The 16,248-nt window shown below is 31.5% G+C and overlaps 1 protein-coding gene across 4 annotated transcripts; it reads left to right on the forward strand.

Annotated features, from left to right (window-relative positions):
• The first annotated feature begins 795 nt into the window (after positions 1–795).
• Positions 796–15,294, forward strand: LOC148621158 (poly(A) RNA polymerase GLD2-like). Of its 4 annotated transcripts, none has more exons than XM_088575242.1 (13): positions 796–881; positions 2,966–3,440; positions 4,361–4,463; positions 5,148–5,262; positions 6,117–6,208; positions 6,759–6,822; positions 7,791–7,857; positions 8,800–8,876; positions 9,812–9,940; positions 10,510–10,556; positions 10,816–10,946; positions 11,817–11,923; positions 12,963–15,294. In XM_088575242.1, the coding sequence occupies exons 2-13, from the start codon at positions 2,971–2,973 to the stop codon at positions 13,100–13,102; spliced, it is 1,542 nt and encodes a 513-aa protein (XP_088431368.1). In that variant the 5' UTR covers positions 796–881; positions 2,966–2,970; the 3' UTR covers positions 13,103–15,294. The 4 variants fall into 4 exon arrangements, with proteins under 4 accessions (XP_088431368.1, XP_088431369.1, XP_088431371.1 ...); XM_088575243.1 differs by having other exon boundaries at positions 818–928; XM_088575245.1 differs by having other exon boundaries at positions 828–872.
• Positions 15,295–16,248: the final 954 nt, after the last annotated feature.

The raw sequence follows: 16,248 nt of genomic DNA on the forward strand, positions 1-16,248 counted from the left end.
TTTGTACCACCATGCCTTCAGCAACTGCGTATGAAATGTTCATATTACAACTCATACGTTATGCCAGAGCTTGACGTATCTACTCAGACTTTTTGTATCGCGCTAGACTTCTTACAATTAGGCTTCTGGAACAGGATTATGTTACTACCAGATTGAAATCATAACTACAGATCGTTACGGTCTATATCAATCTGCACCATGAGAACCGATTTGTTCAACGTATCACAGTTTCCCTTTCCTCTCTCGTCGGTGGGTGTTTCTAGAAAGGCAGAGGACGCCTTTAACCAACCGATGCACCTGCTTTATTCTTCTAGTTTTTAGTGGAGTCCGAGTAGCTCATTTACTTTTGTTGCTTTGTACGTATCATTTAGGTTATTTAATGTTCTTTGTTGTATGTGTCCATTATTCAGGTCTTTCCCTAGATTACATTCTTTTGATTTCCGCTAGAATCTTGGCTCCTTTGATTACTTTTTTATGCGTATGTTATATGTTTAAACATTCGTCAACTATCAGTTTCAAAAGCTCTATCAATCCTATGTTTATTGTGTTCGTAATGTACCGAATTAAATGAATTTTACTGGACTTGGCTTGTCTTGATTCTCTTAAGACTGTAGTAAAAATTGCCTTGCAGGTTCTTTTTTAAAAGATATATCTTTTATTAACTGTAGTTTAATGTAGTCCAAACGCTTTAACCTTGCAACTGTCTTCACTTCCAATATGTTCAGTTGTAGTACTTTTTGAATGTAAATGTATGTATTAAATGTCGTGTGATAAAAATATCTGCCCTTTACTCAAAAGGACGAACACAGACAATGGTGACGTAAAGCACAACACAGTTTATCCACATGAGCTGATCTCAACTTCTTGTCAAAGTAAACGGAGTATGTCTATTTTAAAACCAGTCATGTGTGTAAAGCTATGATCTAATGTAAATAAGAATCATTTACGTTCGTATCTAAATTAAAGGTTTTCACATTTCATCATTAATTTACAGCTGTCAGTTATTCATAAACTTGCAAATCAAACTTTTATAAATCTGTGCAAGTAAAGACTAAAGTGTTCAATATAAATATTAAAACACTCCCGGACATACTACTTAATGTCTGATTAGGTTTCTAATTATAATTTATTTTCATGAAATTTGTTTCTAGAGTGTATATTAAACATGCCTATGGACCACCCTATAATTTACATTGTTTATATTTAACAGGAGAGGGTCTATAATTTACTGAATTAGGGTTAAACCCCATTCGAGGATTTATAGTAGTAATGTTTTAATCATTATGGAATTAGGTAGTAAGGAAAAGTAATATTTTAGTTTATATTGAGAATATCTATTGTATTTAAAGTAAGATTCTGTACACTTAATATATAAAAAGTTGCAGACCATGAAATAAAATGTGTATTGCATTTCATTTGAGTCTGTAACTTTTGAATTAATGAAAACAATACTGTACTTCCTTTGCCAAAGCTTCTCAAGAGTACACTAATATTCCCACTTTTTAACAATATTTCATACGAAGAGCTTTTTTATTTTTGTAATGGATGTAAAAAACAACCACATTCATGTAGGATACATATATGTAGTACATTTCATTTACAGGACTTGTTCTAAACCTGATAAATATAATGATTAGACATGTATGATGATTGGGGTTTTTACAGTCATGACTATCCTTATGGATGATCACCCTTTACGGGGATTCTGTTAGTAGATTTCTGTTAGTAGTTGGAGGTAGCCCTGCTAGCAGCTGGGCTGCTGGGTTGACGCTCTGGCCTACTCCAAGACCCCACATGGGTTTGAGATAATTTCCCCTCTCTTAATGTTTGGAAATTGGAAGTACGTCATTGGAGTGATTAGACATGTACACGACTAGGAGACATTTAAAGAAACACAAAAAGACACCTAGCACTGTTTAGATATAGATACATTAATGAATTGCCTTAATATGCTCCAGTACTACATGCATTGATCAGAAATAAATATTTATAAATAAATATTTCCCAGTGGTTCCTCCTGAGATTCTATTTTTAGCACTATTTCAATTGTGCTATTGGGATCAAGGCCGAGTTAATGACAAAATTATGTCATTATTTCACAGTTATATTTAGAATTGGTCTAATGTTATGACATTTTTTTCCCAACAATTGGACCACCCCCCTTCCCCACTGATAGTGATGCCTCGATAAACAGGTACAAATATAGTTTATTGGATAGGAAAGTAAGTGTAGTCAAAGTGTTATGTAATTTCAGTGACTGTATATCATCAATAAATATTATATTGCATTTTGGTAGCATGACAAAGATTGACAACTCCCCAAGGTAATATATAATTATTTTGATTTAAAGCGCACCAACACTAAAGCAAAGGCATAATTAAACATGTGATCTGTGAATCCCTATTGAATCATTTTGATTTTTTTATGCCTTTTCTTGGTTATTGCTTTAAATTTTCCTAATGTGTTTTCTTTTATTTTTTTGCCTAATTAATGGTCCTCATTAAGTTCATATATGTACATGTGCATATGTATCTTTACCCCTAATATTTTTTCACAGATGTGGTTATCAAGTCGTGTATCTAATAAAATGGTCTGACCAATTGGACTTAATTCCCCACCATTGTCAGGGCACTTAAAAGCCTATGCAGAATTTTTTAGAGTTGTTATGTGTACAAATATGTGTGCATGTAAATACAAGTGCATTTAATCTATTCATATACAATATTTAATTTACTTTAACCCAACAACTTATATTTGTACAGTCCAGTAACTATAGTGGATCAGTAATTGATTGATGAATTCACTCTTCAACCAGTTGATGAAGACTGAAAAGAAAACAAAGCTGAAGGAATGCAATAATCAACTGGTTGCAAAGGATAATTCTATATACCTTCTATTAAATAAAATTAATATAAAATTACTATCGCTATAACTATGATAAAGATCCACTGGTCTTTCTTTGCAGATTATATGGCATGTAGTGTTCCAGGATTTTTTCAGTCATCAAGAAAGCAGTCAATCCTCCAAAAGCTTCTAAAGTGGATATGCATACTAAACACAAATTGGCTATGTGAGACAGATAAATATCTTGCATGTAGCTCCACTGGAAACATGTATCGGAAATATCTTCCAACTACAAACCAAAACTATGTACCAGTCTATGATTTGTCCCAACAGTATCAGCAACTACATGTGCCTCAGCAATATCAACAACTACACAATTTATATGCCAACATGCCATATGCAAATCACAATATCCTGGCACCTGTCAATTACAACTTCAGGCCACGCCCACCTTTTGCAGGTGGGAGGAGACATAAACAGTTTCAACAGTTTTCAAATTTTCACTATGTGAATATGCAACAGCCTTCATATCATCAACAGGCTCAGGTAGAAATTGTTGACAATGAAGACCACATGTCATTTGCAACACCTAGAAAGTACGTGTTCATTGTAAACAACGGTTTGTTTAAAATTGAGATGTCATCTCTTCATAACTCACTGTAAACTGTTGTTATAATCCTTAGGGAATTCTGCTAGAAATTTTCCTACAATGTATTTCTCATTGTCTTGTTGCAATCAGTTTTCATACTTGTCATGTAACGTCCATTTGAAATATGCATATGGCAGTGACACTTGCTACACTGATAAGACTTGAACTTTCTGACATGGACAATTGGTCAGTTTCAATTTCTGACATTTTTTAATGGTTTTTTATTAGTAAGTATGCTTTCCTTAGAGTAATCATCAGTAATCATTTCTTCAGTGCTCAGAGAAGTGAAATATGAGAAAACTGATTAATTCCACACTCAACAAATCCAACAAAAATTCAAGTTATCTACAAGGGAATTGTTTTGAACATTATGGAAAAACTTTACCTGTATACCAAAATTCCACCATTCGCTGGAGACAGATATTGCGAATATTAGAACATTATATTTATATAATGCATGTGTAGCTTGAATTTTAAGATTGCACGCGTTCAAATCGGCTTGTAGAATGGTACAGTAAATGCTGGTCAGGCAGACAGGCAGTGGATGGTGTACAGGGAAAATATTTCCGTAACATTTTTCTCAGCCACTATAAATCACACCTATTAGATATTTGGTACACAACTTCAGTATGAGGTCTGATATTGTTAGATACAATTTCAGGTCTGTCACACTTCTACTTCCTGTTTTTTCTTACTTTAAGGCAACATGGCCAAATCTGTTTTTTTTTGTTTTTTTGTTTTTTTTTTGTAAGTATTTACTATTTTCAATAAAGGTTATATTTTGGTGCATTTGTTGCATTTTAGCATTGTTCCTTATTTCTATATTTTTTAGACCTATTTTTGTTAAATGTTTAACTAATATTTCAGGAGGAAGGCTGATGATAATGATGATGCCAGTAAACCGAAGAGAGTCAGAGAAGATTATGTACTGAAAATACCTCCCACACCAAAGACTTCCTCAAATTCTGAGGTAAATGTAATGTACAGAATATGAATAGGAATCAAATATGAATGTTGTATATTAAATTTGGGGCATTTACACTGCACTACATAGCTCCAAGATGTACACTTTTGGGTTTTGAACATGGAATTTTAATGGTTCAAGTATTTTACACATGTACATTGTATATCAAAGTTTTCATTTAAAATGCTTTTTGACTACTAAAATACTTTTACAAAATGTATGTATAACGGAATTTAATCACACAATTATGTTATTAATACTGTTAATTAAAAAATGAATGCATGTATTTACTGATGTTAAAACTTTTTACGAAAAAAAAAAATTTGACTTTTGTGAAATTCACTAATTGAGAAAAAGCCTGCTTAATTTATGCAAGTTTTAAGTTCTGTGTGAAGTGCAACCTGCTGAAATCACACCATGAATAATCTGAAAACCTGTCTAAACCAGATATCTTTCAAAGTCCCTTTATATCATTTTAAATGTATTTTGAAACTTGGTAAACCATACACCTGTCTAAACTGGACCCATTTTAAAGACCAAAAGGGTTTGGTTAAGACAGGTTTCACTGTGTTGAAGAAAAAATTTGTATTCTAAAATTACTGGCAAAGTTTGGCAATTTTACTGATTTAGGAAAGTTTTGTTTTTTGTTTGAACATGTGACAACTTTTAACTTAGAACTTTTTTTAACAGATAAGCCAAGCCATGATAGAGTATTTCATAAAATATCATCAGACAGAAGACATGTACCTGAAAAAAGTCAAGTTACGGGATGCACTGTATGAAATTTTGAATGGGGTTTTGACTCGTAAGTTGTAATATGGGTTGAAGCTGTTTTTACATTTTCATAATATCTGTCTTGCTGTTCTTCATGTACGATAGAAGATTGATGAAATGCTGTAAAACTTGAAACAGAAATTACTGGTTTGGTAGGGCAAACTTGAAACAAATTAAAAAAAATGTTGAACTTAAATACTACAATCATAGAGAATGAAGTTCTCAAAATGGTCATCAATATAAATTTAATCTTTGACCCTAGAAGCACTGAGAGTCTGATTTCAGTCTGACAGGAAGTTAACTTGTAAAACCAAGGGTAATACAAAGCAACATTTTTCTTTCTGACAGTCAGTAGTTTGGCTTTTTAACCTTTGACCTCAAAGATGCCCTTCTATGGAAACAGGTCACCTAATCAAAATTCTGTTTTCAGAGGAAATTGAGGAAGGGGACAGAAGCATACCAAAATGATGTTCTTTCATGTATGACAATTTAATCCCTGCATTTACTGAATATCTTAATAGCACTGCAATTTAATTAGAAATTAAAGTAAAAAGTACTGAATGATGGGTGTAAAATTTGGCGATTTTGAGTTAAAAAGGTACATGAAAAATTTTGGTAATTTTAATTTTGACAGATGCTATGTGGTTCACTAAATACTTAATACCAGAGTAAATATAATGAGGAATATTTTTAGACAAAGTGTTTAAATACACCAAAATTAGTATCCAACAAACATTACCTGCTATACAGTTAAATCTCTCTGCTTGTTGAAGTTCTTACTTCTATTTGAGGTTAGGGATTATTATGAGCATGTAATATTCATATACAGACTTGTCACAAGGTTGTTCATATAATCTTGAATAAGTTTCTTTCCTTTCTTTACAGAAAGTGGTCTGTATATTGTTGGTTCATCAATGAGTGGCTGTGGGACGATGACCTCTGATATGGATCTGTGTCTAATGATAACAGACCATCACGTATGTATAGTAGGGCCCCCCCCCCAGATTTGGGATTTGAATTTATTGGCACATACCGGAGACACGATTGCCTTGGATTTTTAGTGAGGAATTTGGCAATCTTTTGAATGTGAGGCAAAATTGCTGCTTAAAAGGGTTTTGGTGGCTTGGCATGGTCTTTTGGGTGATGAATTTGATGGTCATTGCAAAATGTTTGAAAAATTGCAATTTACAAGGGTTTTGGTTGGTAGCAGAAATAAAGGTCGGTTCAGTTGACAATCATGTCACCACGTTTATTGTTGAATTCGATTTTCAAACAACGGGTCATTTTATGTCCTACAAAAGAGCTCAAAATTTTCAGGTTGTTGGAGAATGTTTGATTCATTACCAATTTAAAGGAGTTTTCATAACATTTAACATGTGGAATTTTCATAACATAAACATTTTGTAATGGAAAAGAAGGTTGATTTGATGTGGAATCTTTTTATGAATCATTTAATTCTTTAGAGTTCACTTTTTGCTCAAAAGAAGAGAATTGTTTGTATGACTTTTTATGCTTTTTTTAATATAGATAGATCAGGCAAAAGAGGCACCAGAGCTGTTGTACATGATACAAAGGGCTTTCCAGAAGTGTTGTAAGTATAAACATTTGAATTGCGCTTGACCTCATATTTTTCTATTATTAAGGCCATATCAAGTGCATTGTTTGTTTCTAAGACTATTTATTTTTAGTATTTTGATTAAAGCTAATAGATACTTCATGCACAATGGTCTTTAAAACAGGCATGATTTTTTTTGGCTTTTTAGTGGAATTCCACTATTTCAAATCTGGATTTTACTGTTACCATTTCTTTTTTTTACTCTCTATTTACTTCAGAGTTTGCCAATTTCTGCTTTGTTTGTTGACTTCTTAAAATCATCAGTGTTAAAATATGGAAAAAAAAGAGAGAAACTCATGTAACATATGCATATTCAAATGTGTGTCAGTTCTGAAACTTCCGTCAAGCAATAAAAAATTATGCTTGTAAGGCTGTGTCTGACATTAAAGGTTGTCTTATTGCCCAAGACAAGTATAATTACCATTCAGACAAGTAAAAGTTAAATTTCACTTGCTTGAAGAATAACATAATTTTATGGATTTTTCACTTGCATTAACTAAGACAATCTAGTTTTCAAATTGGACAAATAGATTTTTTTCAAGTTGCCTGATAGGACATGGTTCACAAAATGTTAACATCATACACTATATAAAGGCAATTTGAAGTAAACGAGATGAGTTTATACATAATCTTTTAAGAAAGTTAATTTTTTTTAAATATAAAAAAAATACATTGTCATTGTGATTCTACTTTTCAAACATAAGCATCTCAACAGAAAACCTTTTGACATTTTCATAGAAGAAAACAAGAATTTACTTTACTTATGAATGATTTTGGTAGTCATAGAATTTCGATGTCTAAGCATAATTTGAAGCTGCAAATAACATTAGCGACAAAACAAACACTGGCAAATCGGTAGAAATAATTCTTTCTATGATAAATTATGAATAGAAGTAATATGCAGAAGTAAGAGCAACATGTATGAATGTAAATTTTTCTTTCAGCATTTTTACACAGTTGCATGGTAATTCGAGCCAAAGTGCCAATTCTCAGGTTTACTGATACGATAAGGTTAGTTATGTAGTTGTCTGTAAGAAACATGCAATTTCTGTAAAATATGATACACCCCAAAAAAGGCTACACATTTTTATTAATTTTGTTGCTTTATATGGCTATATGATGAAATGCCTAATTATTCATTCCAATATGTCTGCTCTTAGGAGATAATCCACATTGAAAAACTGACAGTGTCTATTGTATTTTAGTGTCATTTACAGAGTTATCTCCCTTAATTTTAAATTGTACAGTACATTTTATATAATTTTTATCTCCTAAGAACAAGGGTTATATGAAAAGCCACATATTAATTTTTGTTTACTATAACATTTCAAACAAAATATCAAAAATAAAAATATATAGGCTTTCCAACCATGAATCACATTTTGCATGATTCTGATCTGGAGTGCTACTTAAACAGTTGGATTTTAACCACATTTGTTGTTTCTTTTGAACGCTATTTAAGGGGAAAAAACTCTTGTTTCATTTTGATTTTGTCAGTATAGTCATAAAGGATATATTTGAGAGTAATTTATCCTTATCCTAACAATGATATCAGTTAGACTTGTTTTCATGGAAAAAATGATGAAATATTACTTTTTAATATCTTATTTATTGATGTTTTTAAAAGTGCAAATTATCATCAGTGAATATGATTTTGTAAGACTTTTTCTCTATTTTTTTTTATGGATTTTCACACTTCCTGACCAAATGAAGCTTATGATTTCATTTTGAAAAATTAAAAGAAACAGAAAAATAAAAGTTCATAGTTTTAATATCTCTGCAAGCCTCGATATTAAAACTATGAAAGTTTATTCCTCTTGATCTGAGAAAATAATCAACTTGCTATCATTTTAGATTCTATATGTAGCTTTAAAGAAAAAAAAAGTCTTACTTTAATTTACCAACTTTCAGATATCACATTTTGTTCCTTAACCTAAAAAATTAATATTCCAGCAAAGTTGAATGTGATTTGAACATTAATAACAGAGTTGGAATCAGGAACACACATTTAATAAAGTACTACTGCATGTGTAAGTATATGATATAAGATAGATGTAATCTGTAACAGGAAGAAATTATAAACCAAGGGCTTGGACGTTAACACCCAAGAAACAAACAAACATAAACCAAGGAGGGCGTATTAGTAGAATGTCACTTTTGAAATGAAAAAAAATGAAAAGAAACAATTGAGTTTTTTTTTTCTAAATTCTCGGAACTGTTTTGTTTGTTTTCTAATTTATCAAGATGTGAAACAGCTTTCCATTCGAACTTGATTAAAGATTGAATCTCCTGATATTTTGTTTACTGAGACTTTCATCTCCACTGCTCTATACATGAAGCTTGTAGCCATATTTGCTAGATGACCAGTTTTGTTCAAACATGGTTTTTTTCTGCTTTTTCAAATCCAGATTTTACCATTATACTGTATATTTACTTCCTATTTTACCAATTTCAAAATTTCAAACATGGACATTAGATGGATCAATGAATTCTTTCAGAAATTGTTTAGTACCACAAAATACAGGTTAATTTTCAGCAAAATCCAAAATGTAGTTTTCAAGTTTTATAGGACATTTGAAAATTTTGTCCTCCCCCTTTTTTCGCCTAATGTTAAAAAAATATCCTATATTTTTCAAATCTAAAATGTTGACCAAAAAAATCGCTGGACAAATTTAAGGAGATAGACCTAAGGTAAGGGACACAACTCTTTCAAATCATTGGAATATTTGTATTCACCATTTTACATCAATCTAAGTAAACTTCAAAATAAACCAGACATATTTCATTCTGTCTCAAAGGAAAGCTTCAAAAGGCTTTGGCGAAATTGAATATGATACAAACAAGATTTCAAGAGTTATTTCCCTTACCCTAGATCTACCTCCTTGATATACCACTAGCAGTTACATTTATGATCAAATAAGGTACAAGATAAATAATACTGCTGTTTCAAAATGTATATTTGTAGTGGATTGGCGAGTGCGACCTTTGATGTTGTACATTAAGATGTGGTCCCGTTTCCATGACATCAATGATGCCAGGAAGATGACAATTTCTAGTTATTCTCTGTGTCTCATGGTTATTCATTATCTGCAGTGTAAGGATACAGATATATATATATATTGCAAGAGTGCTCATTAAATATTTGGAAATAGATTAAATTGAAATGAGTCCTTAATAAATAATTTTATTTTTTTTTAAATAAATAAATATTTAAGAGAAGACCTTGGTATAGATGACTTTTTCCCCATTTACGTCAAATCTTGTGGAAACTGGTTCATAGTTTTAGAAAGGATATTGGATTTAAATGTACACAGACAGTAATAGTTGTGTGGCAGTATGTCTCGGAACATAAAAAAATATCTTAAATGCTTCTATAATATAGGTACCATTTAAAAAATTTTTATAGCGTCTGTTACCTTGGCTCTTATTGTGAAGTCTCCAAACTTATGCTTGTTGACCTCAGTTGACTGTGATATAAATAAAGAACTATACTGGAACAGAAATGAATGTGAAAATCATCCATTGAATACAACTGAATTTTAAGTGTTATCGTTATAATAAAATTCTTACATATAATGATACTGTGCAGGTCCATTTTACAACAAGAATGGTACATGTACATATTCTTGTGCATGTTAACAGTTTTGCTTTATTTTGTTTCAGTTTCCTGTAAACCACCAGTACTGCCTTCATTACAGAAACTATATCCAGTAAGTTAATACATGTATGACTGGCTTTTGTGAATTATTTGAGCTGTTCAATTAATTCAATATTTTAACATAAATTTTAGGTGTAAATTTTTTTCATCATGGAAGAGCATTTCAGCATTCTTCTGGTCCTAAATACTCTCAAGCACTTTGATTGGTCTAACATGTGGATAGTGTTTAGCACAATTATCTTATATAAATCTAACATGATAATTTTGTTCTATTGTTTTTTCTTCTTTATTTAAGTCTTTTTATATTTTAGGATATTTTTAACTCCAATTCGGATATCAGAGCACTTAGGTTTGACCATCAATTGAAGTACAAGAGTCAAAATGAACAGACATTAGGGGATTTGTTTCTTGGATTCTTAGAGTACTATACTAATAATTTTGAGTAAGTTTATACAGTCCTTGAACCGATCCGCACAATGATTTGACGGATCGATGACTGGTGACCTATCCAATCACAGTTTTGTTATGTAAAAATGATGTAAGATCTGTTTGAAATAAAAGAAAAGTAAAATAAAAGTTCAAATTGATGTTTAAATATATTACAATATGTAAATATGTGTAAAATTGACAAAGATAACAACGAAAACCGGAAAATACAGTGACTGATCTGTGGTCATGTGAAGTGATTACCGGTATCATGGATCAGTTTGATGGATCGATGACTGACTGGAAACTGATCGGTGATCGATGACCAATCGCAATTTTTGATGCACAGATCGGTTCTAGTACTGTATGTGCAACCTGGTGGAGTATAAAATTTCTTTGGTTGCTCAGTCTATTTTGGAATGACTTATATTTTTCATTTATGAAGAAAAAATCTCATTAAAGTACATTAAATAACATGCATAGCAGATTAGTTTCAAGTGAGCACCATGGGCATTGTGGTTATTTCAAATAGACCAAACTATGTAACAGTCATTCCTTATAATTTAATTTTAGTATTAAAACTCAATGAGTATATCATAAAAAAAAATGGTTGACGGTCACATTACACAATTTTGGTCTATGAGATGATGGACAAAATTTTTATCCAACCAGAATGTATGTTACTTCTTAAATTAAATTATAAGAACTGTTGAGGCAATAGCCTAAACCTGAGATACTCAACTCTCTGCAGAGGACTTCACTGTAGAAAAAGTGTATATTACAATTACACCAATTATAGACCTCATATTTAATATTTTAAAATCTATTTACCTGGAATTGTTCGAGATATTTTAAGGGCCATGTTTTTCTTTTTTTTTCTTTCTAGTTTTATGAATCAAGTAATAAGTGTGAGAACAGGTGAAAGGACTAAGAAGTGGATTGCTCAAGGACAGGTTGACGATGGTAAACAGTGGAAATTTCTCAATATTGAAGGTACATGTAAGGCCAAATAGAATTAATTAGTAGATGCAATTGTCATATCTCCTCCTGCCCCTGAAATATTAACAAAAATTAAAAAAATGGGGAAAATTTCAAAATGAGGATTTTTTTCACATCAGTTTTAGGTATTGAGATACTATAACACACAAATCTTTCATGTAATGGCGACTAAAACGATTTTTTTTTATCTGAAACAGATGTGGCTATAGATTTAGAACATATTTATACTTCAAATAGCGAAAATTAGGCTAGCAAGTATCTGGTAAAAAATAAAATCCTTTTATCTGCCCCATATTTTTGTGAAGGTTGGATTAGAATCTACTATTTATGTTTACTTGGCCTAATAATAAAATTTTACATTCCATTGACAAATATTTTGAGTTCGTGTACCCTCTATCCTTTAAATTGTTTGTCTGTCTTGCTACAATTTCGAAGATTTGCATCAATTTTTTTTTGTGTACATCATTTTGTAATTTGGTACTTATATGTATATTTCTTTTATTATACATGTCAGCATTTGTTAGTTTTTAGTACTATGTAATACCACTGTAAAGAAGGAAATCTCATATGAATATTGTAATTAAATTTGGTTAAGTGTCTTTTTGATAAGACTGCCTTCATGTTCTCATGGTAGGGTGCTCACCTTGAGAGGAAAAAGGTTGTGAATATTGGATTCTCTGAGTGAAAAACTTTCAATTGGTAGTCATTGCTTCTCCACCATTAATTGATGAAAGAAAAGAAATTAAATGATGACTGGGTGGCTTAGAGTCAGAAAAATGTGTCAAAGTGGAATGACTTGTCTGCCTGCTGTGGGTTTTGCATCTGACAGCCAGTACATCAAGTATCGGGCTCAGCACATCAAACTAGTACAGATTAAATTGATGTGTAGTCATGTCTGTGGTTTACCATTAAGCAGGTTGTTTTGTTTAACTGATCTTTTGACCTCTGTACCAATATAAATGAGTGCTTGATCAACTTTCATGATAATTTAATGAGCATTTCCAATAATGATGTACTTTATCTATTCTTGCAGAGCCATTTGACCTAACCAATACTTCTAGGAGCTGCTATGACCAACACACATTTGAGAGAGTGAAAAGAGTTATCAGAATGAGTTATCAAAAACTGTCAAGGTCAAGAGATGTCAAAACTATTCTGTCACATCCATTCTGATTGGCTAAGATGAGATTCTTTCAAAGGCTGTGATAGACCAATTTCCATTGGTCAATAGATAAACTTACAAAAGTAGTAATGAAGGATGTGTCAATGAAAAGGGTTCTTATGTACAGTTCAAGAATAGAACAGTCATTGTAAGTTGAACAAAAATGTGTGGAGTACAATAGAGATAGTTTTGGAAGAATTTACGATAAGAAACATTTGGGATCTTATGATCAAAAGAGGAAAGGAGTAACGTCATAAGTGAAATTTTTTTCAATTAAATGAGGTTAAAAACTTAACATTGAAGGTCACATCAGCAATGGCCAGGTCTAAGTGGTGCTTAATTAGTATGTTGAAGCATTTTTATGTTATTTCGTAAGGTAAAGCAAGGTATATTTTAAAAATTTTATTTCTACAAAAGGTGGTAAGGCTTAAAGGAGAGCTGCTAGATTTCATACACATAGGGGACAATTTTTGTGAAGTTATATTGACTCATTTCAAACTATTCAGTTAAGGAGGTAGTCGTAGGGTAAGGGACACAACTCTTAGAAATCATTGGAACGATGGTATTCATTATTTTACATCAATCTCATGTAAGCATCAAAGTGACTCGCACTGATTTCATTCTGTTATAGAGAAAAGCTTGAAAGGCTTAGGTGAAATTGAATAAGATAGAAACATTTCTCTGATTTCATGAGTTATGTCCCTTACCCTAAATTGTAAATTTAATGACATTTTTTTTGTGCTTTATAAGTCATAAAATGTTCCTTTTACAATGGCAGCTATAAAAAAATATCATTGTCTTTCAGGTATATAGCCAGTGTTTTGATTACCTTGTAAATTAAATGCTGCCTTTTATAAGTTTGACTAGTGTTGGACTGGTCCTTCACACATGCAGTGTTTCTTGTGAGCTTAAATACTGATAAGTATTGATAAGTAAGAGTGATAGTGTGTGCAGCATAATATGTCTGTACAGTGCAATATGTATGCATGTAGTAGTGAGTACACATGTATTCATCATATGCCAGGGTAATAGGAAAACACCATTTTTTTTTGGATGTGTACAAAATTAAAAAATGTGAATATTGTATGTGCGAAACATACTGCAACTGCGATTCTTGGTCATGTGAAATTTTTTTTTCTGTTACAAAATTCAAATTAGTGATGTAAATATTTTTTGAGACAGCACCCTGATCATGCTATTAATATTTGTGTCAAGTTTTTGAAATCATTACATATTCAAATTGAAGATTTTAGCCAAACTATTAAAAAGATTTGATTCAAACATCAGTTTTGTCATGGTTGTCTCCCACAACTCATTCTATTTATTAAAATTTATTGATGTCACAGTTGAAAAAATGTACATGGAACTTCTGATTTCTATAAAATTAAAATTTTAAAAAGTCAAAATATCAAATTTTTCAACATCTTACTTCCATATTTTATTACATTTAATAGCTCACTAAAACTTTCAGTATAATGTATGTACATTCTACATTCACAAATAAAACTTGAACTTTGACCTGGAAATAGAAGGTGATCTGATGTTTTTGTTGATAGGTCACAATATTTTTGTAAATAATAAAAATCAGCTCTGTGTCATCAACATAGAGAAAACTAATCTTTCAAGAAACAGACAGATATTAATGTAATAAGTACCATTCTGTGTAAAAATCTTGTAATGGATGGCTCATAATTTCTCTCAATTTGGTCTTTTTTACCTCAAAATATTTTCAATTTGACTAGACAACAACCAGTATGTTGTTTAAAGTAATCCTGAAGCATCTGTGACATAGATATTTTTGACTGCTTATATAGGGAAAAAGTTTGGGAAAAATTTCCTGTAATTTTTCCATATTGCATTTCAGCTAAATTTGACCTAATAATATCTTAAAAAGGTAAACTTTACAAACACTTTGATAATTATTTATGAAGGTTATGAGGTATAAATACTTGGATAATGCAAAAAATCTTTTTTTTTGTCATGTGGAACACATTTTGCCTGATTCTTAGAGAAGTACTTAAATGGCTTTTAAATGGACAAATGTAAACCTTTGGCTGACCCTTTGTGGCCAGGATTGCATGACATTTGTTCAGATGTAGAGTAAGAACCAATTGTCAAGAAAAATAATTGTTTTTGTAAAGTTAAAGAGTGTTTGGATGCTTTGGTATACACTGTATTTGTTTAAATAAATGAGTTAACTCTTGTTTATGGTTATTTAGTTATTGATATCTGTATGGCAAGGATATAGATTTTAAATATTTAAGGAGGTAGACCTAGGGTAAGGGACATAACTCTTTAAATCAGTGATAAGTTTGCTCCATCACATCAAACTAAATAACATTCTTTTGATGGAGTAGATAAATGAACCACTGTGCTACTTTTCCCATGTGAAATATATACCTTGTTCAGACTAGATAACTAACAAATATATATGCTATCTAGTCACAGATTCAGTATGAATTCAAGACTGCAAAAATCTAAAGATGTAGTGAAGATTCTAATGCAATTCAACTCGAAGTGAACAAATGCATTCCCGGCTTGCATTTAAGATGCATTTTTTATAAGAAAAACATGAATTTCACTAATTCTGCGGTCATGCATGAACAAAGCCTTATATAATTTCTACACTCATGTGAACAAAGCATCATAAATTCTACAGGCATGCGAAGGAAGTGTTATCCGAATGGATTCAAAATACTGAACCAAATGCCTAGTCACATGGTTACATCATTCACACATGAACGCTAAACGACAGTGCACATTTGGATGCCAGTGATGTCACGAGATCTTCGCATTGAATGCAGATTACGTTTGAAGGGGGCAATAATGTAGTCAATACTTGCAGGAATACAAAGGAGACCATTTTACTGGTATTAAATTAGTATGAAAACGTTCGAGACCAGAAATATCAAGGAGCCAATGATGTCATTAGTTCAAATATTTAGTCATCCGACTAAGAATAATTTCCTCGTGCATCTGCAATACTTCTTCTAATTACACAATTTACATCGAATATTTGTTAATGCATCGTTCACCAGTTCATCAAACAGATTTTGTACTTTTGACGAACAAGGGAGGTTACTAGTATATAAGATAGTGGTAGTATAGATAGTATAAAGTCCCGGTACGCAGTAAAGAAAACCAAATGCAGTTGAAC

Source organism: Perna viridis, chromosome 3 (assembly GCF_037379345.1).
Source record: "Perna viridis isolate PV_CMFRI_1.1 ecotype Kerala chromosome 3, ASM3737934v1, whole genome shotgun sequence".
Taxonomy (NCBI): domain Eukaryota; kingdom Metazoa; phylum Mollusca; class Bivalvia; order Mytilida; family Mytilidae; genus Perna; species Perna viridis.